At 37.5% G+C, this 25589-nt stretch overlaps 2 protein-coding genes and 1 long non-coding RNA gene across 9 annotated transcripts; all 3 read right to left on the minus strand.

Annotated features, from left to right (window-relative positions):
- Positions 1-1021: 1021 nt before the first annotated feature.
- Positions 1022-9439, minus strand: LOC115957067 (protein NUCLEAR FUSION DEFECTIVE 4-like). The gene is made up of 2 exons (XM_031075305.1): positions 8535-9439; positions 1022-1874 (listed from the first exon to the last, which is right to left on the minus strand). The coding sequence occupies exons 1-2, from the start codon at positions 9437-9439 to the stop codon at positions 1022-1024; spliced, it is 1758 nt and encodes a 585-aa protein (XP_030931165.1).
- Positions 2270-8247, minus strand: LOC115955869. 7 transcript variants are annotated; one of them, XR_004084219.1, is made up of 6 exons: positions 8008-8235; positions 7131-7237; positions 5888-5994; positions 3970-4615; positions 3412-3479; positions 2270-2536 (listed from the first exon to the last, which is right to left on the minus strand). It is a non-coding gene; the product is annotated as an uncharacterized LOC115955869 (long non-coding RNA). The 7 variants fall into 7 exon arrangements; XR_004084217.1 differs by having other exon boundaries at positions 3970-4436; positions 5888-7237; positions 8008-8247; XR_004084216.1 differs by having other exon boundaries at positions 5888-7237; positions 8008-8247.
- Positions 9440-22071: 12632 nt separating the features above from the next.
- LOC115955029 (protein NUCLEAR FUSION DEFECTIVE 4-like) lies at positions 22072-24319 on the minus strand. The gene has a single exon (XM_031073056.1). The coding sequence runs from the start codon at positions 24199-24201 to the stop codon at positions 22384-22386; it is 1818 nt and encodes a 605-aa protein (XP_030928916.1). The 5' UTR covers positions 24202-24319; the 3' UTR covers positions 22072-22383.
- Positions 24320-25589: the final 1270 nt, after the last annotated feature.

The raw sequence follows: 25589 nt of genomic DNA on the forward strand, positions 1-25589 counted from the left end.
AGTCATCTTTCCTGTCTTCTAATACAGCTTAGCTAAATCTGAATGAGAATTTTTTTTTTTTTTATAGTAGTTGTCTTGACCACTGATGAGTGATGACTCTTCACTTCTTGACAACCTTGGCCGGCCCTTGTCTTGTCTCTTGTGTAAGTTGTAACGTGTTGTAGGCAAGGCAAGCACAGAAGCTAGGCAGCCTAGGCTAGCTAGCTCTTATAGATACTTTTGATGAATTTTTTCTTTTTTTGGCTTGATGGAATTTTTGATGAATTAAATAATCATCTTTTATAATATATTAATTATTAATTTTGATATTTTGTACTTTATATACTTAATACCAAAATGTAATTAAAATATTTTTTTAACGAATTTTTTAACAGATCAGATCGAGTTGACCCATAAAAAAATTAAATTTTAATCAAATATTTGTCGAATTGGGTTGGCTCATAAAATTCTGACCGTATTATCATGTCCAACGGAAATGAGTACAAATTTGGAACGAATCGCAACTGACAATTTTGCTCGTGATACTTCTAAGCTATACCAAATGACACTTGACCACTCCTGTAATGATGTAAAACGTGAAGAGACAGCTTTGCATGCAAGAACAAATCTGGAAAAAAAATAATAATAAAATAATGAAAATACTACAATGTTTGCACTTAGACTCATTTTGCTATATTACAGATAAAGAACACTATTATATGTTCCTCATTTCCTCTGGAATAAACTTATTCTTCTTTCTTTTTTTTCTTTTTCTTTTTGAGAATACCCTCTTGAATAAACTTGTTCACGCGAAGCGCACCTTTCCATGCAAAGACAGATTTGAAATAAAACAAGAAACAAAAATCTAAAAGAAAAATAATTAAAATCGATCCTACCATGTTGAAGTATCACCTACTTTAATTTGCATCGTAGATAAATACAATGTTTACACTTAAAACATACGCATCCATTATTCCCTCTTGAAATAAACTAAGTCATTCCATCTCTTTCTTCTAATATGTGTTATCTTTTATAGCTGAAGTCAACGTCTTTGGCCATTATTTGTGTCCTGTGATCCAATGCTGTTTCCGGCCATAGCTATCTCCTTCTCAGCCGCCTGCGCCTCCTCCCGGAACTTCTTGTAAATGTCACTCTTATAGAACTTCCTAGTCCTCAACACCAGAATGAGAGAAACAAGCGAGCCAAACAATGTCACAGCAGTAATGATAATGAAAGACAATTTGAAGCACTCAACCCCAAAACAATTCAAAGCCTCCCCAGCCTTTCTTACGCTTCCTGAGGCAGCCAGTTGCTTTCTAGCTTCCTTATCATATAAATGTCCAGTGACCTTCACATTGAGTACATATAGTCCAATGGGGCTAGCCACTGACCCAAAATTGTACAAAGTAGAGTAGTACTTTAGACCAAAAATTTCAGAAATTATTGCGAAAACTAATGGCCATTGTGCACCAAAAGAAAACCCGATAATTATCGATGCAACATAGAGACCACCAGAAGGATTAAACGCGATTAGAAGGTGACCAACACATGCTAATAGGAGCACTAGAGTCAGCATGAGAGGTTGAGGGAACTTGTATTTTTTTAATAGAATTTCAGAGACCAAACCAGCGACAACTCGTCCAAGATAATTCCATATACTCACAAGAGACACAAAGGTGCTAATACTTCGAGCTGGGTATCCAAGCGCAGTTCCCATTTGTCCCAAATTGTCTATTGCTGTCAAAGTGCCTCCAACGCCACAAATTGCTGAGAAGAACAGTATTAACATGTCGATGCTGAAGAGTGCTTGTAGTATGGTATAGTCCTCCCCTCTCTCCGGTGGCTTAAACACGTTTGTCCAACATGAAACATACTTTTCTGTGTCCTGTACTTCAGTCACTACAACAAATTTGACTTTTTTCAAGGGTCAAAACCCTTAAAAAAAAGTATTAAAAACCGTTGAAAAAATTTATTTTAAGAGTCCAATTGACCCTTGAGAACCTTCGAAATATATACCGTCGAAAAAGAAATTTTAACGGCCTTCGTGACCCTTAAAATAAGTGCTCTAATCTTATTTTGAGGGTCAAGAAACCCTTAAATAACCTTTTACCAAGGTTTAAAAAAATTATATCTACAACCCTTGATAAATAAGGTTATTTAAGGGGTCTCTTAACCCTCAAAACAGGATTTTTTTTTTTTTTTTTTTTTAAACCACAATCATGCACAAACATATATATATATATACATACACAAAAATTCATAATTGTATGAATTTATATGATACCAAAAGTCAGATTAACCCGAGCAATATTTATATGATCTAATTCAATAGTCAACAAGGGCAAGAGTTTTAAATTGTAAAAACAAGGTTCTTTGCACAATCTGACATGGTGGTAGGTGAATAGAACAAATCCTAATACATCCTATATAAGGCCAAAGGTGATGAAAGGAAATAAAAATCGGTTACATGCACAGCTTTATATACGTGTCCCTTCCCAAATTCTAAATTCTTCACATGTTTCCTTATATCAGCAACCCAAATTAACAGCAAAGCCACCTGAAAAAAACAAAAATGGAAATTTCACAATCAGACTAAAGGAACAGAATATCACAACATTGAACTTTCAACAGATAAATCAGATATACATCAGCACCAAACTTATCCATATATATAATCATTTGAGAAGCCTAAGCCTGCCAAATCATGGAAATGTGCCAACCAAAGCATGCCCAGTGAAAAGATTAATTCATGCATAATATTATTTGACTTGTTGTTAACAATGGCAATCCAGTACGCATTTTGTTCCAGCAATCAGTTAGATGTTATATAAATCAGTTAAGGATTGCAAAAGCAAACTAGTACCAACAGCTCAACAAGTCATTCCAAATTTATCCAATAGTACTAAAACAGTGACTAGCTTGAGATGATCTTCATACCTTAGTGATCACTACTAGATTGGGCTGATTGTGAGGTGATACAACTCAATAGAGCAACTAAAATTTGTAATGATAAAAGCAATAATGAACTGATCCATAGTAGCTTTTAGACTAACCCATTACCTATATTCTCACACTACCAAGAAAATTATTATAGATCAAGTGCATAAAACTTGAAAAGTGGAGACGAAAGCTATATTCTTTCAAATAGCAAGAGCTCAAAGTTTTCCTCGAGTTATTTCTATAAATCAAAAATCTGTAAAATGCAAGTTTAGGTTATGAAATTTAATCATTGTCTATAAGGTGACAACATATTGGTTCCACTTTCTTATTAATATCACTTAGTACAACGAGGAAACAAATTCAGTTGGAACAATATTTCACGGAAGCTTTCAAAAGGGAGAACAACATATAGCATGTGCAGGTATTTTTGTATGAAAGACACTAATAAAGAAGTTAGGGAAAAAAACACATTAAAAGAGATTGGAATACAACCTTTGCAGATGAAACACAAGTAAACTCAGGAATGGAGCATGTCACATTGCTCATTAGCTTGCAAATTGCTGCCCAAACAGATAGAGCTTAGAGAATATTCACAAAATATTCAATTATGAGATAAAATACTATTGTAGTAACATGGAGAAAGAAGAAAATGTTTAATTTACAGTGAAAATTGACTCGTGTTTAAGTACAAAAAAATCAGGAAACTTTCAGGTTCACAACCCCACACAAAGGTTATCATAGGTTAGTCATTCCTCTTTCTGTCACACTTTTCATTTTGAATTTCTGGTAGTTGCCTATTATCTATTAGGGGGAATAAAGCCATAGCAAATCTGACCAATAGCAAGCTAAATCATGGAAATGTGCCAACCAAAGCATGCATATAAATCAGATTAAGTCATGCATATTATTATTTGACTTGCTGTTAACAATAGCAATCCAGTACACATTTTGTTCCAGCAATCAGTTAGATATTATATAAATCATATATAAATCAGATAAGGATTGCAAAAGCAAACTAAAACGGTGACTAGCTTGAGATGATCTTCATACCTTAGTGATCACTACTAGATTGGGCTGATTGCGAGGTAATACAACTCAACATTTGCATCATCATATTGTCATAATGTGCTCTTTGTGCTGCCATTTGACTAGCTTGTTGTTCCTCAAAATGTCTTCTTTGTTCTGTCATTTGAATAGCTTGTTGTTCGAGCATGCTTTTGAGGTGCTTTACTTCTTATTTCAACTCTGCATCAGCCTCTATTCGTTTTTGTTCAGATTCTAAGCGTTTCTGTTCAGATTCTTGGAGTCGCTTCTCAAGATCATACATTCTAGATGAGGAGGAACCCCATAACTTGGTAGGAGTGACTCCAGCCCCATAGCCACGAACTCGTCCATGACGCTCAGGTCCAAACACCTCCACAGACATTTAATCTTGAGATATTTTCAATGCCCCCTCATTCAAAGTACTTAATGATCTTAAGCTCTAAGGATATGATACAAGAGGAACTAGAAACAATCTAATAAAAAGTATCAACTAGTTTAACGTATAAAGTCAGGCATTCCATAATTTCTAACAAACTGTAATGTTAGGGTCTAGCATTCCATAATTTCTCCCTAGGCCTCTAGATTATGATAAAAGCAATATATACATTGAATAGAAAAAAGTAAATCAGTTATTGCCGTCCCTGGTTGCCACCTATGTCAAATGACTAAAGTCAATAAATAACAAGACTCATATCTCCATGCAATCACATTACAAAGAATTCGCATTGTTTGGTGTCCGATCATTCGTACACTAGTCTCCAACACACATACTCACGTGGGACCCACATAGTAGAAAGCTCAAAACCTCAAAATTGTTTATCTTGAGACTATACAGAAAGCTCCATTTGATTACCACTCTATAAAAATTTAAGGGAGGAAAATCCAACTTCAACAAATTTCAAGGACAAAATGTAATCTTTCCACAATAATAAAAAATCAAGAAGATTTTATTGAAATAGCAGAAACCATATGAATTACACTGAAAACTTGAGGAGCAGAGCCTAAAACAAAATAACTAGCCAGCTTATTCAATAAAGACCAAGTTGCTAAGCAGTGGGCTGCACCATTTGCTTCTCTTAAAACCCAGTCAAACACCATGCTAAATTGTTAACACATAATTCATCAAACAAAAATTCTATATATAACAAAACTACGCAACAATAATTTCATTATCCCTCTCTTGTATGTGCATGATTGTTTCTTAAAAAAAAAAAAACTAGTGACAGTAACAACACAAATTCAAACACCATGCTAAATTGTTAAATTCAAACACCATGATTCAGAAATAGGGCCAAAATTCTAAGAAATTTGAAAACTAGACAAAAACAAGATGGTTAATATCTGATGCACCAACTTAGTTGCATAAATCATTATTTAATATAATTTCTCAGTACTCTGCAGCTTTTATTTATCAATCTCAATACACCTAAAATGATTTCCAAATTTAGATTTTGACTTCATTCATTTTGCACTGGAAATACATTCCCAATAGAAGAAAAGTAAATTTACACATTGAGAATCCAAAATATCGAATCATATATTTGAAATTTGATAATATTATTCACTCTTTATGGAACTTTTCTTCTATTGCCATCATCATTCTTACACTATGATCCTCAGCCTTGCTATTCTCTTCATTTCCAAAGGTAAATAAATAAATAAAATTTCCCATTGATTTTAAATTCTGCCCCTTACATTTTTAACACAAACAGTATTTATTAAATTAATAGGGAGGAAAAAGCAGTTTACTTACCAAATGAATATTAAAAATAATATGTTCACCCAAAAAGGTAATATATATATATATAGCAGGACATTGATTCTCATTATAAATTTAAAATTAAAAAATAAATAAAAAAGAAGAAGAAGAAAGAAAGAAAGAAGCAACAAGCTATATGAAAGAAAAGGACTACCGTCTCCATACCTAAGACTAAGAAAAGTTTGGAACTTGAAAGTAATACTTCCGATTAGACACGACAGCTAATTTGAAGGAGAGGCAGGTATGACATAATGTTAGCCTCAATAGCTGAGCTGATTCAATCATTAAGAAGTGACCATGTTATGGAAACCTGACAGGTTAACCTTGGCAGATATCACATTAATGGTGATTTTAGCAAAGAAAGGTGACAAGTAACTTCTATCATAGTGATACTCTGTAAACCTAACAAGTAAACCTTGGTGCATATCACTGTAATGGTATGAACAAACTCAAACATTGTTGGCAATAAAATAGAAGTGCACCAAAAAGCCGCATGTGCTGCATGCCATGCATAGATAGTAAATGTCAACTTCCACAATTACAAGTTACGCTTGGGTGGCAAACTTCATAACAAAAATAATGACACAATATAGAAGACTCACTAGGACAGGAATAAGTGATTCAGTGTATGCACCAATTCTCTAGAGCTCACCAAACAGAAATGGATATATGATGTGCCAAAGCCTACATAGATAGCTCTCCCTCAAGAAATAAAAGAGGAAAGGGGGCAGGGGGGAGTCAAATGGTCTTTTTTTAACGAAGAAAGCCAAGTGGACACTGAGGTTCTGTCAGAGTGAAGATTAAGCTTGATAATAGAAAGTATCTAAAACTCATTCTAATCAACAACTTCTCAACTCTCATGGTGGGTTTTCCCTTCTCCTTGAAGAGTTCTCCACATAAAGTTCCTTTTCTCATAATTCTTGTGTATGCAGTCCCTCCACTATTGATATAAACTATATCAAGTGACATCAAATTACACAAGAAGCAATAAAGAATAAACCACCAATTTCGAGCAAGTTTATCCTTTCTACAACATCACATTCAATTCAATCTCACAAAATGCACCACATCACATTCAAATTCAATTCAATTATGCATCAAACCAAATAAAGCATTTTGCAACTAATGACATAACAGAGGCAATTAATTCTCAACCATAGCAATAGCACATAGCAATCTCTCTAGTAAATTTACAATTAATGAAAAGTGAGAACAATAGTTTATCAAGACTATCCACTATCATGTCAGGTATACAACTGTCTTATGCACATAAAAGCAAGCAGACTCACCATACAACAGAAAAAAATAAATAAATAAATAAAATTGATAAAAAGGCATGCTATTTATATAGCTTTGCTGTTGCACTTTTTACTTAACCCAAAATAAATAAATAAAGGAGAATTGTTACCTTTTTGCTATATTTAAAATCACGTTTGGGAAGAAAATGCAGAGGCAGGTTGAAAGAACAGGATTGGAACCAAATCTAGCACCCTTTGAGATCAGCGTCCAAAAAGCCTGTCAAACAGAAATATTTATAATTCTATTGGAGCCCATCCTTTTCAACCATAAAATATGAACCAAAGCACTGGAAAAAAAAAATAAACAAGAAATAAAACTAAATTTGCCTCAACCATTCTGTTATCTAAACAAAAACCTGTGTCCATTCCAAATTACCATAAAAAATAAAACCGATAGCATTTCAATAAACCCATCATCCCAAACACAATGTTTAAAATAGTAAATTACAAATTAAGGTCCTCTGAGTCTCCAAAGTTTTAGGGTAACTCCACTCTGGAATTATTAAAATACTACTATTTCACTATAAACCCAAGTAAGCTTTAAGCACTACTAATATTCCTCTACTACTAAACACAAATTCCCAATAGCTAACAATGATACCCAGTAGATCCATACAGTTCAAAGTCAACACTCACCACCAAAGCCAACAAGTTGGACGATGCAGATTGAAATAAACACACACACACACACGGAGAGGAAGAAAACTAAATTTGAATACACAAACACAATAAATCAAGTCTTAGAGAGTGTCTAAAAAAACTCAATCAATATTTGTATGAAAACTGTAAAGGAAACAGAGATTATGATTTGAAATCAAATAATGAAATTGCAAAGGTCGAACAATTAGAAATCGAAATAGGGAAATCGATGATGAGCTCAGTTTTCTGAGAAATGTGAAACGAAAATCATGGGGAAATCAATGAAAAAGTGTGGATAAACCAAAAAAACAAAAAAATCAAGACGAAATTAGGGTTTGTGATTCGTACCTGACCGGAGCTGAGAAACACAACGCCGCCAAGAGAGAGGAAGAGTCACAAAACCGAGATCGTACCTAATCAGAGCTGTGCGATCGTACCTAATCGATGATCGTCGAGCTCTATGAGATCTCCATGCGCTCTGTGAGATTTCTCAGTTTCAGGCTTTCAACGAAAGAGTGATAAGAGCTCTGTGTTTGTTGGTTACGTTTGGGCTATGTTTTTAAATTTTGTTGGGCTTTTTCAAGGGATGAAAATTTTGTTGTGGGCTTTTTTCAAGGGCTGAAAATTTTGTAATTTTTTATCAAGGGTTGTGGGCTGAAAAAACTTACACGTTTTTTTTTCACACCTATTTCAAGGGTGTTTTAATTTATTTTGAGGGTCTAAATAACTTTTGAAATAAAGTTAAGTAATATATCCTACCGCATTTGTATTTATAGGTTGTATCCACAGATTTTAGTAAACTCTCGATAAAAGAGGGTTGAAATAACTAAAGTTTGTTGTAGTGAGTGATCAAATTGGCTTTGGCAAGAGTTGATTCTGGAAGAGATGGTGTAGTTCCCGTGCTGGACTTCTCGGTGTCAATCATTGAAAAATTCTTGCTCTTTGAAATATAATTCTCTTCCATGATAACCACAGCAAGTGGGAGAAAGAGCAAGATTAACACTGCAGCTGCACTACCACTATACTCACTTTTCGTGAATGTAACCTTTTGTTGCACTATGATCATGATCATTAGAAACCCAGCTAGGCCAAGTGATATATAAAGGAAATTATAAAAAACTTGGAGCTCGTTCTTCTGCCGATTGACCTTCATGATCCTTATAGTTCGTAGAAAAAGGAAAGATATAGCAGCTGGAAGCCAAGCTATAAGCAAAATCAAAGACTTTGAGTCATTACCATAGATAGCATGGTATAGTTGTGTGATTATAGCACCACTTAGTCCCACATAACCCTTTAAAAGCCCTAACACAACCCCACGGCTTTCGGGGAAGTTTTTCACGCTGGTTACAAGTGCTCCAGTGTTAGCAAAAGCAGTCGAATTTGCCCCAAGACAGATGTACAAGCTCATCATCCATACATGGGGCTTAGCCATTCTTTCAGTCACGGCTAGCCATATCATTATGTACCCAAAAAAGTTTAAGACTGCACCAATTGATAAGACGAACCATGTTGGTGTGACCTCGGCAATGAGGTCAGAGAGGACTCCAACGTTGGTGCCAACGTCTTTAAAGAAGCTGATCAAATTGAGAGTACTTTGGTCATAGCCGAGCACTGATTTGAGCACGTTAGAATATAGGCCAAACGCGTAGGGTGTGCCTGCGGTGGACATGATTAGCAATGATGCGAACACCATGAACCATGACCCTGTGAGTAATTGAATGATAAAGGTCTTCTTGCTAGCCAAACCACCACCACCACCACCGGGTTTAGCACCCTCCATTTCTTTCACTCTCTAAGTTGTAACAATACTCTTACACAGTCACAATTATTTTTTTTCTTTGTATAAGTCTCTCACAAGTTTGTAATGGTGTTAGAAGAAACAAGTAGTGTATATATAGAAATGAATTTGTATGCGTGTGAGAGTGAGAGTGAGAGGGAGGAGGATAATAATAGGGCAGACATTTTTAAAATGATAACTTTGGGTTGAATATAATAGTTTGCTGTTCTTCTCAACTTGTCTTTGTTTAATGATAAATTGTTTATTCGTAATTTTGTGTACGTATTTGTATGTGTTTTTCTAGGACTACTGATTTATCTTCTTCTATCGGGAAAAATGTTATATAAGTGTGAATAAATTTCAAAAGGTATAGTTAAAGCACAATCACACAAGAATATAAATACAAAGTTTTATGTGAAAATCCTTTCAAAAGGTTCAACAATCTCTAGTGGAGGATATTGTTTCCCCTACTCAAGACTTTCACAATCTTTCACTTCATTATTCTTCCTAGCATCATGATATTTTTCATCAAATACCACTTCCTCATTTAAATCACTATCAGGTAGAGAGAATTTTACTCTCTTGGTTACAACACCATTACCATCAACTCTCGACTGTGGAGCTTTCTCAAAAACTTTGACTACATTGGACTTTTTCTTACAAGCCCTCACATGAGTTCTGTACATGCCACAACAAGCACGCCCTCTAGCAATCACTAATAATCCTTTACAAAGTTTCCATCTTCCATTGCCAAGATGGTTACTATAACCCGCTCAATCCAAAGCCAAAGTAGACAATACATTCATCCTTAAATTTGGAACATGCCACACATCCTTGAATATCAACATGCAACCAACCTTGGTCTTGATGCATACATCATCAATTCCCACAATTTTTGAATAACTGGAGTTACCCATCTTCACAACACCAAAGTCGCCTGCTTTGTATGTGGTGAACAACCCTTTTATGGAGATAACATGGTGGGAAGCTGCTAAATCAACAACCCACTCAACATCATTCTTAGCAACATACTCACACTTTTGCTCTTCAAGATAAAGCATCAAAACATCCTCATCAAACACAACTGTTGTAATATTCTTCTCATTATCATTCTTCTCATCTTTGTCTTCAACTTGTTCTTTATTCCAATGCCAACAGTTTCTTTTTATGTGACCATTTTTCCCACAATGGAAATATTCTCTCATCTCTTTAAACTGAGATCTACCGTTTGACTGTGACCTGTCATTGGATTTGGCCCAATCATCGAGCCCTCTGCTTCTATTTCTACCCCTGTTCTCTATAACAAGAGCTTGATCTTGTGCATTGCTTATACCAACATCTCTTCTGCGAACCTCCTCACTTAGAATCAAATCTCGAATATCATCATATTTGAGTTTGCTTTCTCCTGCAGAATTGCTCACTGCCATTCTCATGGCCTCTGACCTGTTTGGCAAAAAAGCCAAAACAATTAATGCACGGATCTCATCATCAAAATCAATCTCCACAGAGGACAATTGATTTGTAATGGTGTTAAACTCATTCAGGTGTTGAGCCACAGGAGTACCTTCCACCATCTTCAGATTAAACAACTTCTTCATCAAATGCACCTTATTGTTAGCTAAAGGCTTTTCATACATACTAGACAAAGCCTTCATCAAATCCACTGTGGTCTTTTCCTTCATAACGTTGTGTTCAACTAGTCTTGTTAGAGTTAATCGTATAACTCCTAGCACATGTCTATCAAGAAGACTCCATTCTTCTTCTTCCATACTATCTGGCTTCCTTCCCAAAAGAGGAAGAGGTAATTTCTTCCCATACAGATAATCTTCGATCTGCATCTTCCAATAGCCAAAGTCTGTGCCGTCAAACTTCTTGATTTCTAACGTCTTTCCCTCTTCTCTAGCCATTGCTCCCAATCAAACCTACGCTCTGATACCATTCGTTGGGAAAAATTCTATATAACTATGAATAAATTTCAGCAAGCACAACTAAAGCACAACCACACAAGAACACAAAATTTTACGTGGAAACCCTTTCTCCTTGAAGGAAAAAACCATATAACAAACTCCGAATAATTTTACTATATTAAATAGAGATTACAACACTTAGGCTCCGTTTAGATACAACTTATTTTGCTGAAAATTGAAAACTAAAAACACTGTAGCAAAATAATTTTTAAATCTATGAATAATACCGTGGGATCCATTTTTAATATTTTTTTTTCTGAATAAAGTAGTTTTGGGTCTCTTGAACAATGCGTAAACAGTGTATGAATAGTGCGTAAACAATAACTTTGTCTCCTACATAGTGTAATCACGTACATGAACAATACAAGTTACTGTTCATAAGCGCTAAAAAATAAAATAAAAAATAAAAAGGCAAAATGTGCAAACGCACAAACACAAACGCCGATCCAAACCGCACCTTAAAAATACAACTTGATCAAAAAAAACTATATTATTCTTTTCATTTACTATTCTCTTTTACTGTATATCTATCACAATTTTCTCTTAATTCTCTATTTTTCTCTTCTCTTTTTTACTTGCTCACTCAGTCACTCAGCTCTGCCAGACTGCACTTAATCCTCAGCCTTACTTGCTGTGACTTTTCGCTTTTTTCTCTTTTTCAAATGGCCGAATGGCCTCTCTTTTTTATTTCTTTTACCTTTTCTTCTTCTCTTCCTTCCACACTCTTCACATCAAATCACAATAAATACAAGTCACTTACTTTGACTTTGCTTGGACCAAAATATCTCTTTCTTCAGCTCTCATTGGCCGAATGGCCCTGCTTGTTTCTTCTCTCTTTTCTTCAGCGCGTCCAACACACTTGGGCTCACTTCTCATTAATAGAAGTCAGACTTCTCACAAGTCATAGAGTGACATGCTCGTTAAATGAGCTCTTGAAAAAGCATTTGGGCTGGACCATGGTGCAGTGCACCCAACATCTTCTTCATCTGAGCTTCAATTGGTAGCCTATTTTGAGCAATATTTTAAATATTTTAAATACACTTACATATATTTTCACATATTTTTTCACCCACACATTTATCAAATAACATTATTCAAACTTCTCCACCAACATCCCATAGGTTATAGAATCTTTCGAGTGAAGTCAACATGCGAAGCTGGATTGACAAGAAGCTGAGGGTGATAACTGGTGAAATTTTGACTATATATATATATATATATATATATTTATTTGTTTAGATGAATGAATATTGAATTGATTAGGTAACCAGTACACCAATACTTGCAAAGAATTCGAGATATATAAGCTAGTGTTAGATTAAAATATAAATATAATTTTTTAGTTTATCATGTCCACCAACGCAACAACCCATCAGGGCCATATCTCTTAGAAGAGAGAATATGATTCAACGAAGTTTAGACTTTAGATCATAGAAATCTTACGTGCCCTCGTCTCGGGTCTTAACTCTCTATTTGGTCTTTTTTTAAAATCAAATAACGATAGAACCTACCTGTGACTTGCATTCTACAATGGTTAGGCATTGACACAAAGTTAAGATACCTATTAATTAGATAAACACGGATTTATTAATTTTTAAGAGATTACACACTTGATCAAATTGCCTCATTCTATCCACTAATTGTTAAGCGCATAAATTGTCCTTAAGTCCCTCCACTAAAAATTAATGAGAGCTTAATTAAGGAGTTCTCATTCATTTTTAGCGGAGGGTCATAAGGAGCGATTTATGGCTTAACCTATGTGATTCACATGTAGCTTATTTATTCCATGTCAATCCATGATGACTTAGAAAACTACTTCAATACTATCACGCACCATTGATGTAATAGTCATTTTACAAGTACAAAGTTCTCATCAATTTTTAGTGGAAGGACATAAGGAGCAATTTATGCACTTAACCTATGTGATTCACACATGTAGTTTATTTATTTCATGTCAATCCATGATGGCTTAGAAAACTACCATAATACCATCATACATTCTTAGTATGATGGTCACTCCACAAATACAAAATTCTTGTGGGGTGTATGGAGGGGCAAGGGTCGATATTCAAGTCCTCAGAAGAGAACTTCATACATATATATATTTAGAATAGATTAGAGTAGAATTTTTATCTTGTATTAAAAAAAAAAAAAAAAAAAAAAAAAAAAAAAAAAAAACCCAAATTGTGAGCCTCTTCATGCATCGTACTTCACCAGCTGCAAAGATAAAACTATTATTTGCCACATTTGAGACATATAAGTCGTATATACTTAGATTATGTTAGAATAGAATTTATATCTTATATATATCAAAAAAAAAAAAAAAAAAACTATCCGTAAAGCCTCTTCATGTATGGTACTTCGCCAGCTGTAGGATGAACCTACTATTTGCCACGTCTAAGTCATATAAGTAAGTGGAGTAGTATAAGTAATATAATTAATCTATCATCATGTCATCAATTACCAAAAAAAATTATTATTTATTTATTATGTTATTGAAATGATATTAATCACATTTAGTACCATATTAATTTGTAAGTTTTTTATAATAAAATTGGTAATATATTTAATATTTTTATTAGCAAAATATCACCAAATTTTAGTTTAGATTATGAAAATCAAGAACAAAATCCAATTTATACCGGTGAAAATCATTTCCATCAAGAAATAAAAATATGAAGAAAAAGACATAAGCTGAGGTTGATATTGATAAAATTACTAGAAATTTATGAAATATTAAAATTTTATTATTTGCCACGTTTGAGTCATATAAGTGGAATAGTATAGGTAATATAGTTAATCTATCGTCGTGTCATCAATTACCAAAATATATAATAATATATATATATATATATATATATATATATATATATTATGTTATTGAAATGATATTGTGGGGCTGGGGAACTTGTGATCCGGCCCACGCTCTATTAGGGCTCAGGGCCCATGCCGGGGAGGGTGTGTGCCGAGGACGAATAGTGAAAGGCCGAGGTGTCAAAGGGAGCAGCTGAGGACGACCCTATCCTCGGCACTCCAGGACTTCAAGGGGAAGTGCAACTTCTCAACGAAGGCCGCCCCCAAAAAGCTCCCTGAAGGAGATACGAGTGGAGTGGGACCCACGTGGGGGCACGGTGCAAAACTGGTTCAGGTTAAATACGTCACCTCCACATTAAATGCACTCGCCAGCGTCCTGACCATGTTAATGAGAAAAGACTCCTGGACAGGGTGGTTTCGATCATCGCAACTAACAGAAAGTAAGGAGGGACAGCTGATGGGACAGGTACGAAAGCAAGCACCTGCCTGACTAACAAGTGGAGGGCTAAGATCAACCAGGAAGGGCTATATAATGAGAAGGTTAATACACCAAAAAGGGGGCTGGGAAAGATGGCCAAAAACCAGAACCTCCCAGCCCGCCTCCAGGAGAAAAACTCTCAGGGCGAACACCATTTAACTATGTATGAACACCACGAAAAACCACCGTCTGGTGACCAAGGCCTAGCCTTTCAAACCCACGCTCTACAAATGATATTGTTTGGGCCTTTTTACGTACGAACCCAACACTGTTACGGGTCGTTACAAATCGTGTCCTCACAATTGGCGCCGTTTGTGGGGAAGGTTTGTGTGTTGGCATAGGCGGTAGGACAAGACAGTTCCCTTGTCGTTTCTAACAGCCGGTTGTAGTGTTCTAGCGTAAAGTTCCACTAGGAGCTATGTTTCTTTACTAGTGGCTACGCTTCGTAGCGTCAGCCGCACGGATGATTCTAGGGGCTTGGCCGAGGAGCTAATTCCCCTAAAAACCAGGGTCTCATGCCATAACCGAGGGGTTAATTCCCCCAACTACTTAAATATCAAGTTTTGGACAGAACCAAGGTATTGCATGGTTCTCGGACTCAAACCTATAGGGAAACCAACTACTTAAATATCAAGTTTTGGACAGAACCAAGGTATTGCATGATCCTCGGACTCAAGCCTATGGGGAAACCAACTACTTATCAATATCTATCAAGTTTTGGACAGAACCAAGGTATTGCATGGTCCTCGGACTCAAGCCTATGGGGAAACCAACTACTTATCAATATCTATCAAGTTTTGGACAGAACCAAGGTATTGCATGGTCCTCGGACTCAAACCTATGGGGAAACCAACTACTTATCAATATCTATCAAGTTTTGGACAGAACCAAAGGTATTGCATGGTCCTCAGACTCAAACCTATGGGGAAACCAACTACTTAAATATCAAGTTTTGGACAGAACTAAGGTATTGCATGGTCCTCGGACTCAAACCTATGGGGAAACCAACTACTTAAATATCAAGTTTTGGACAGAACCAAGGTATTGCATGGTCCTCGGACTCAAACCTATGAGGAAACCAACTACTTAAATATCAAGTTTTGGACAAAACCAAGGTATTGCATGGTCCTCGGACTCAAGCCTATGGAGAAACCAACTACTTATCAATATCTATCAAGTTTTGGACAGAACCAAGGTATTGCATGGTCCTTGGACTCAAACCTATGGGGAAGCCAACTACTTTAAAGAAACCTGGATACTAAGCAGGACTTAGCAATTACACGTGACATCTAGGATGATGCCTATGTCTCCATTAAGTGAGGGTCAGAAATGAGTTCAAGGCTCTGCAGGTGCAGGTAAGCTAACGTTTTGAAACATGATTCTAAATTTATCGCATGCACAACTACTCATACGTGTTAAGATAATTAGTTCGAAATTCATAAACAATAGTAGGTGTCGACAAGGGCAACTAACAAGTCACCAAAAGGAAAAAGGAAGAGAAGGATTTCATATATACATGTTCAATAGGATCAAACTCCTAGTAGGTTACAAGGTTTTCAAAATGGAAGAGAAACAATTTAATCGTTAAACTAAAAATAAAAACGAAGCCTGGCAAGAGTTTCTACTTCTTTAGTTTTGCGTCGGCCACATCCTGGGAAGGCGGAACGGGATCAGTTTCGACGACCTGGAGGATAATCCCTTCTGGGGAAGGCTGAACAGGGTCAATATCGGCACTCTTGGGGACCACAGCAAGGGGAATTGCCTGTAGAGGCTGGGCAGGTATGGCTGGCTCCTCAGCATTAGGCGTCTGAGTGCCAACCACGGGCTTAGCAACCTCTTTGGGTACCTCGAGATCCGTACGCTGAGAGGTGGCTATCACATTCTGAAGTTCTCCCTCTTTGAGAGTCTCGCCAGGAGAGGCACCGACCTGTACGGTTTCCGACTGAGTGACCCCTTCCTCGGGTTGGTCGCTTATAGCCACGGAGCTGGTGAAGGTGGCCTCACGGATGGCCGTAGGGTAGAATATGTTCTCCGCTTTCCACAAATCGGATGAAGCATCCACCCCAGCTCGCTTCAGGGCCTCTTCCCAAACCTGGGAGCAGTAGAGCCTGCATACTCTAGGAATCTGGGCTTTAAGGATGGCTTGGGTTTCAGCTACCCCCGCATTATAACCATCATCCTTGGCCATTTCCTTGGCAGCCTCAACCTCGTTTCTAGCAAACTCGGCCTCACGGAGCTGGTGGAGGTGGCCTCACGGATGGCCGTAGGGTAGAATATGTTCTCCGCTTTCCACAAATCGGATGAAGCATCCACCCCAGCTCGCTTCAGGGCCTCTTCCCAAACCTGGGAGCAGTAGAGCCTGCATACTCTAGGAATCTGGGCTTTAAGGATGGCTTGGGTTTCAGCTACCCCCGCATTATAACCATCATCCTTGGCCATTTCCTTGGCAGCCTCAACCTCGTTTCTAGCAAACTCGGCCTCTCGCCTGGCTCTTAGGGCTTCATCACGAGCATACTCCGCCACACCTTTGTCATGCTTTGCCGTGACCAATTTTTTATTTAAATCTTCGATCAGCTCCTTGGCTATTTGCAACTGATCCTCGGCTTCTAGCAGACGTTTTGTTTGATCATCGGCCTGTTTTTGAGCGCTAGCCAGACCCGCTGTGGCATTGTCCCTCTCTCGGATAGCATCTGTTAGGGCAGCCTTGGCCTTGGCGAGGTCCTCCTCAGAAGCTTGGAGAGTTCGCGTGGCCATTAGGCGTTTGGAGCGTTCATCCTCGGCCGCCTTACTCTTATTGTTCACTTCTTCCTCCATCCTATAGGTGGCCTGGAGAGCCTGCCAAGGGAAATAACTACACCGTGAATGATAGACCGAGAGTGAGAGTTAATAAAGTTTTAAGTTTCAAGAACCTTACCATGCCCAAGTATCTCTTAGCACTGAGGAAGACCTCCTGCATCCTCATTTTCCTCAACCCATCCATGTCAGTGGGTAGTAGCATGGTTCTCCTTAGTGTGTCTACCACGTAGCCACCCTCGCCATCTCCAAGGTCCCTCGTGGATGCAGTTTCCAACAGTGAACCCCCGTGAAGCATTGGGGCAGGAAGCCAGGCGCTTGGCGAGGATTGGGCATCGATCCCCTTTCCCTTGCCTTGGGAAGATTGGACTTCAGTCTCTTTGCCCTTACTTTGGTGCCCAATCTTCAGTTGTTTTGCACGCAGGGCCTCCTCCTTCTCCTTAGAAGGTTGGGATTTCCTCCCATCCATGGTTTCCTTGCCCTTGGGGCTCCTCTTTCTCTTTGAATCAGTGCCTTCCGGCCGAGGAGGCAGAGTTGGTTGGGAAGGAATAGGAAGTTTGGGGCGGGGGGATGGTAGCTGTGACTTGGTGGAAGATGACCTAGTTTGGACAGTCTGAGGCTGGGGTGGTGGGGAAGGAGCATTGGGTTGTGTCGTTCCCTGCGCATCCTTCCCTGTTTGACCCTCGAGGAGTTCGAGCAGGGTGGTCGGGGGCTTTCTCTTGAGTCCCATCTCGGCTTGGGAAGATGTGCCTACTGATGACAATTCCGCCTCGGACAAGGCTGGGTCACCTATATCACCAGAAGGATCCTCGGATTGGTTGGCTAGGTCAAACACCCCAAACCCTTCCTCGGCCTAATCTAACTCGCCTTCGTCCTCCGCTACTTGATGAGATGAGGAGGGGCCCACCAGTGGGATGCTCTCTGGGACAGATGGTACTTCGAAAATTAGAAATCCTGTCTTGACCACGGTAATTTTTGGCAGCCGAGGACGGCTGGCGCTGATCACGTGCCTAGCGTCGGCAAATGACTTTTGGATGGGAGGGTACCCTAATATTTTGTGAGCGGCTCGGACTTGACCATCTCCGTCATTTACGAAAACTGCCGCTTGTAGAACAGTCTCCAAGTCCACCCAGTTAACTAAGTGAAAATGCCGTTGATAAGCGTGTGGATCTGCAAAAGAAAAACATATATGCATGGTTAGTTACCGAACCACATCAGATTAGAAATGGCGCAAAGGGTCAGCACCCTTCCATTCCCTATACCCCACCTGGTTCTCCTTCTACTATGGGGCACGAATTGCCATCATGCCATTCACCGGAGACGATAAGGAAATCCTTGTTTAATCCCTTGTTGGAATCAGGGAGGCATTGGATTAATCGAACCCTTTCGTCTCTAGTCTTCATGTAGTAGGATTTCCCCTTCAAAATTTGGAGATTATAGCACCAGGTCATGTCATGGTGGGTCAGTCTTAACCTCATCTTTTCATTTAAAGCATCCACGCAACCCAGAATCCTAAACACGTTGCCGGCGCACTGGGTGGGGGCTAATCGGAAGTGCCTGAGGTAACCCCTCGTTACCGGCCCCATAGGGATTTTCATACCCCCTCTCTACAAAGGCGAGGACGGGAATTACTACCTCGCCCGTTTCCCTCTTATAGTGCCACTCCCCCATCTTACAATGCCTCAGACTTACGTTGGGAGAAATTCTGTAATCGTTCATTGCCTCTTCAGTATCGACTAATTTCCTTAGTCTCGATTTAACCATTTCTATGATTTACTCAACAAACTCAACCAGTAACGGGAGAAGGAAGGGAACCAGAGAAAAATAAACTCAAAAAAGAAAAAGCACAAGTTAATAGAAGTAGGGAACTTACATAAAAGAGGAAAGACGCTTCGGATAGGCTTTTTGTGCTGGAGATAGACTTGAGTTTGGGCGAAAGTTCAGATGAACCCAGGGTATACGCACTAGAACTCTTAAGTGCAAAACTGAAGAGACAGATCCGTTCCAAAAAATATTTTATACTTTCTAGGGTTACTGCACAAATTTTCCCGCCCATAAAGGCCAAGGGATCACCACCGTTCGATCTTCATCATGCTGTAGAACGTGGGAAACACAGAGCCGCCCGTATTTAATGAGGCCACGTTTCGCCTTCCAAAAGGCTCCAGGAACATGTCTCGGGCAGATGAAAAGTCTTGGGAACCGATAGGTGACAAGGATTGACTGGCATTGGCAGATGTCTGATGTCATCAAAATCCTCCTATCCGTCGAGGAGTTAGATAGCAGGATTTTGAGGGGCTATTGTGGGGCCGGGGAACTTGTGATTCGACCCACGCTCTATTAGGGCTCAGGGCCCATGCCGGGGAGGGTGTATGCCGAGGACGAATGGTGAAAGGCCGAGGTGTCAAAGGGAGCAGCTGAGGACGACCCTATCCTCGGCACTCCAGGACTTCAAGGGGAAGTACAACTTCTCGACGAAGGCGGCCCCCAAAAAGCTCCCTGAAGGAGATACGAGTGGAGTGGGACCCACGTGGGGGCACGGTGCAAAACTGGTTCAGGGTAAATACGTCCCCTCCACATTAAATGCACTCGCCAGCGTCCTGACCATGTTAATGAGAAAAGACTCCTGGACAGGGTGGTTTCGATCATCGCAACTAACAGAAAGTAAGGAGGGACAGCTGATGGGATAGGTACGAAAGCAGGCACCTGCCTGACTAACAAGTGGAGGGCTAAGATCAACCAGGAAGGGCTATATAATGAGAAGGTTAATACACCAAAAAGGGGGCTGGGAAAGATGGCCAAAAACCAGAACCTCCCAGCCCGCCTCCAGGAGAAAAACTCTCAGGGCGAACACCATTTAACTATGTATGAACACCACGAAAAACCACCGTCTGGTGACCAAGGTCTAGCCTTTCAAACCCACGCTCTACAAATGATATTGTTTGGGTCTTTTTACGTACGAACCCAACACTGTTACGGGTCGTTACAAATCGTGTCCTCACAGATATCAATCACATTCATTTCCATATTAATTTATAAGTTTTTTATAATAAAATTGGTAATAGATTTAAAAAAAATTTATTAGCAAAATATCACTCAATTTTAGTTTAGATTATGAAAATCAAGAAAAAAAATCTTAATTATACTAGTAAAAATCAATTCCGTCAAGAAATAAAAATATGGAGAAAAAAATATAAGCTAAGGTCGATATTGATAAAATTATTAGAAATTTATGAAATATTAAAATTTTAAATAACTTGCTAAAGATATATTTCAAGATTCAATGTGCTTATACCACTAAAGTACTTGTTATATTGTACTTTATAGTTTATAACATGAGTTGGGGTTTAAGTTACACCCGGTGTAACTCTAAGCGATATTACACCACTTAATAATTTATTATTAGATGCGAATTTTGATAAATCTACCATTGGATTACATTATATTCATATACTTTTCATGCTTGCAAAATTTCACAGTGATCAAAGATTAATAGTTATTTTATCAATCAATTGTTTAAATTCAAATTTTTGTAGTTTAAAATCATTCATAAAAGATGAGTTTATGGATCACAAGGTATATAACATCCGATTAGCATGAAAATTGACATGCATGTTAAACACATATAGAACATGTAATTTAACGGTGGGATTCTTAAAATATAGATTTAATAACTAGTTATCGAGTAGTGTAACATTGTTTAGAGTTACATCAGGTGTAACTTGAACCTAACTCTTATAACATATACTACTACATCTTAGATTTAATTTATAAACAATTTAGGGTTAATCTCTCTATATATAGTCTCAAAAAGTTTGTTGTAACACAAAATTTTCAGATAACATAACGAAGTAATCTCATAAAGCTTTATGTTGTTACTTCCACTCTCTATTTCTATCACTTTTTCAATCCTGTAAATAATTCTAATAGAGTATATATAATTATATATAAATAATATGAATAAAAAAATTGAAATCTGTTGGCCGAGATTTATTATAAAAAAAATGTTCTTAAAATTTTGGTTTAATAGAATATAAATATATCAATTACTAACCAAGATCTTAGTGTCGATGGATGACTCAGAAATGCCTTATATATTGTTTCTAAATTTAACGCCTTGATTTAATACTAGGAGTAGAGCAACTTATTACCTTCCGGGATGCATTACTATGATATTATATATGTATACATCAATTTAGAACAATAGTCATAATTTTTTCTCTGTTTACACTAAAAATTAATAAATAATATTAGAGATACAAACTATTTTACAAAAAATTTTACAAACTACTGATACGATAAGTGATTATTAGTAAATAAAAAAGTGAAATTAATTATGGGCTTAGATGAAAACCAATAAGAGATTAGCCATATCAACATTTTGTAAAGAACTATCATAAAAAACGGACACATTAAGTTAAAACTTTCTTTAAAAAAAAAATAGAACAGTAGAAGTAACTTTCATATCTACCATGAAACAATTTCTTATTTTAATTTTCTTTCCTTTGATACCGTATTGATTCCCGCCGGGTTGGGTGGGGGTGGGGCGGCCATGAAGGAATGGACAAAAGACTATTAGCAACCAATTGACTAACCTGTATTCATTTTATTACAAGTACAACGAAAAGTCCTGCAATCCTGTATTAATTTTATTACAAGTACAACGAAAAGTCCTGCAATATTTTGTTTCAAGAGAAAATATCGCTGTGTAAGAAAAAGAAAACATAAAATAACAAGCAAAGCAAAGAAAATCCTATCTCAAATGACACACCAATTTAGTTCTTCTTCTTCTTCTTTTTTAATATTAATATATACTTCTTCCATGCTACATTTTCATTTATATTTTATACCTATACATTTATCTATTTCAAAAATTGTTAAAGTAAACATTAAAATCTCTAGCCACCTTTTGTCTCTGATGGTCCAGTGCCATTTCCATTCATGGCCATCTCTGTCTCAGCTTGCTTAGATTGGTCCCGAAACTTCATGTAAATGTCACTCTTATAGAACTTCCTTGTCCGAAGCACCAAAATGAGGGAAACAAGTGCACCAAACAATGTAACCGCAGTAATAATAATAAAAGACAATTTGAAGCAATCCACTCCTGTACAATCTAACTCTTCCCCAGCCACCCTTTTAAGTCCCAATGCTGCCATTTGCTTCTCAGCCTCCTTATCATACAAATACCCAGTGACCTTCACATTCAGCACATATAGCCCAATTGGGCTAGCCACTGACCCAAAATTGTACAAAGTTGAGTAGTACTTAAGGCCGAAAAGCTCAGAAATTATTGCGAAAAGTAATGGCCATTGTGCACCAAAACAAAACCCAATAATTACTGATGCCAAGTAGAGTCCTTTGGGGACATTAAACGCGATTAGAAGGTGACCAGCACATGATAATAAAAGGGTTAGAGTGAGCATGAGAGGACGAGGGAATTTGTATCTTTTTAGAGCAATTTCAGACCCAAATCCTGAGGCTACCCGTCCAAGATAATTCCAAATACTAACAAGGGACACAAAAGTGCTAACACTTTGCTTTGGGTACCCTAAAGAAGCTCCAATTTGTCCCAAATTGTCTATGGCTGTTAGAGTACCCCCAACACCACAAATTGCTGACATGAAAAGAACTAACATGTCAACACTGAAAAGTGCTTGTAATATTGTATAGTCATCTCCTCTATCTGGTGGCCTGAACGCTGTTCTCCAACAAGAAGCTTGCTTTTCTGTGCTTGGCTCAGTCTCAGTGAGTGAATTTGTGGTGGTATTGTATGATGGTGCTGGTAGAGATGGAATTGTCTCTGCTGGGCTCGGCTTCTCAGTGATTATCTTCAAGGGAGTTGGGTCATTCACTGCTAAGTTCTTGCTCTGCCAAAGCTTAAACTCTTCGGCAATAACAACAGCAAGTGGAAGAAAGAGCAAGACAAGCACCGCGGCAGCGCTAATACCATACTCACCCCGTGTGAACTGAACCGGTCTTTGTACTATAATCATAATCATCAAAAACCCTGCAAGGCCAAGTGAAATATAGAGGAAATTATAGAAAACTTTGATCTCATTCGTCTGGCGAATGACCTTCATGTACCGAATAGTTCGAAGAAAAACTAATGATATAGCAGCTGGAAGCCAGCCTATAAGCAATATAAGGGACTTTGAGTCATTCCCATATAAAGCGTGGTATAATTGTGTGATTATAGCACCACTTAGACCCACGTAACCTTTTAGAATCCCCAACACAGAACCACGACTTTCAGGGAAGTTCTTTACGCAGGGAACAAGGGAACCAGTGTTGGCAAAAGACTGGGAGTTTGCACCTATGCAAATGTACAAGCACATTTGCCAAACTTTTGGAGTTGATATTTTTTTGGTCACGGCTAGCCAGATCATGAAGTAACCAAAAAAGTTTAGGACTGCACCTATTGATAAGACTACATATGGGGGTGTAACCTCGTTGATTAGGCCGGAGAGGACACCAACATTGGCACCCAAGTCCTTAAAAAAGCTGAGCAAATTGAGGGTGCTTTGGTCGTAGCCAAGCACTTCTTTGATGTCGCTTGAGTATATACCAAACATGTAGGTAGCTCCTGCAGCGGACATGATTAGAAACGATGCAAATACCATGAACCAACGCCCAGTTAAGATTTGGACGCTGAGACCCTTCATGCCTGTCAAGCCAAGAGCACCACCACCATTGTTAACTGATCCAGCAACTACCATTTTTTTCTGTTTGTATTGCAGCAAGTCAGAAACACAATCACAAGTTTATTGCTGTAATGGAGTTGCAAAAGATGTGGCGGACTAGTAGTCAATATATAGACACATAAATAGTGTAGTCTTTGTGAGCGTGCGTGCATGTGTGTGTGTGGGAGAGAGAGGGGCCAATTAAAATACTCTCATTAAAGACTTTCTAGTTGACTTGCATTGTATAGGAAAGATGGGTTGGAAAAAGAAAGGATTATAAAAAACGTTTTTGGAAAGATTTCTTCCAATAGATATTTTCTCTAGACCGCGTACATTGTGTTACAGCGAAGAAATTGATGAATAAGCTGTCTTACAATCTTATCCAAAAGAAAATTCAAAATAACTCTACCTTTTACTGTGGAATGAAGATGAAGATGAAAACTACGTGGCTTAGATTAAAAAATGGACTAAAAATTATGTTTGGTTTACTTTTTAGTATTTTTTTAATTGAAGGTCCTTTTTGTTTTAAATATATTTTAGTAAGTAGGGGTAGGTTTTAATCTCCTTAAAATAAAAGAAATTTTTGATAAAAAAAAAATAATAATAATAGTAAACCAAACCCCTAAAAATTACCAATGTCTCTGGACTTATCGTAGCTCGACAAGTTGGTAAGTGCTTTAGCCCCAATCTATGATTGCGACTGCTTAAAAGTATGTTCATACCTATGGAAATTCAAGCCACCAATTTGGACATGTCTTTTACTTCCACTTGGCGATGCGTTTCCAATTTGCAATTTTGTTTCCTGCTTCTGTCCAAAATAAAAAGGCCAAAAATAAAGCCAGAAATGCTCCTTTTTTTCTTTTTTTTTTAAATAGTGAAGCTAGTAAATGAAAGAATCTTTTTTGATAGAATGCATCACGTATGTTATCAAAAAGAAAAAGAAAAAAGGAATTCATCACGTATGATATGCATATATAATTTCTTTTCCAATTGGTAAATAATATGTCTATATACATCATTGTTTCCAATTGTTTAGAGTTTAAATCTGTCTCATTCATTGTAAGTTTGCAATTATATATCTAATTATAAAATGAAAAAAAATAGAAAGAAAAACTCTGTCCCATTCCCATATCAATAGCAGAATCAAGAATAGTAAACAGTATCAAATAATTGCAGATTAAATGAGCCCCTTTTCAAATTTTTACAATTCGTACGATGTTTACGTGTTTGATTCAAAACCTACAGCAACATAAATAATACAATATATCTTATATATCAACTTAAAATTAAATGCATGATATTGCATGCTTGTTTCTCAACAAAAAAGTTAAATGCATGAAATATTTCAAATAGAAGTTCATTGATTTGTTAGCCTCATCGTAAACAGCAATATCCATACCTTTAAAAAAAACACTCTAATAGGA

Source organism: Quercus lobata, chromosome 8 (genome assembly GCF_001633185.2).
Source record: "Quercus lobata isolate SW786 chromosome 8, ValleyOak3.0 Primary Assembly, whole genome shotgun sequence".
NCBI classification, from domain to species: Eukaryota; Viridiplantae; Streptophyta; class Magnoliopsida; order Fagales; family Fagaceae; genus Quercus; species Quercus lobata.

What these genes read in the sequence shown, in the direction of transcription:
- LOC115957067 (XM_031075305.1), bottom strand. Translation starts at nt 9,439, where the DNA reads ATGGAGGGTGCTAAACCCGGTGGTGGTGGTGGTGGTTTGGCTAGCAAG. An exon ending in ACTACACCATCTCTTCCAGA is followed by an intron (nt 1,875 to 8,534) that starts ATCAACTCTTGC and finishes TGTTGTAGTGAC; the next exon opens with TGAAGTACAGGACACAGAAA.
- LOC115955029 (XM_031073056.1), bottom strand. Translation starts at nt 24,201, where the DNA reads ATGGTAGTTGCTGGATCAGTTAACAATGGTGGTGGTGCTCTTGGCTTG.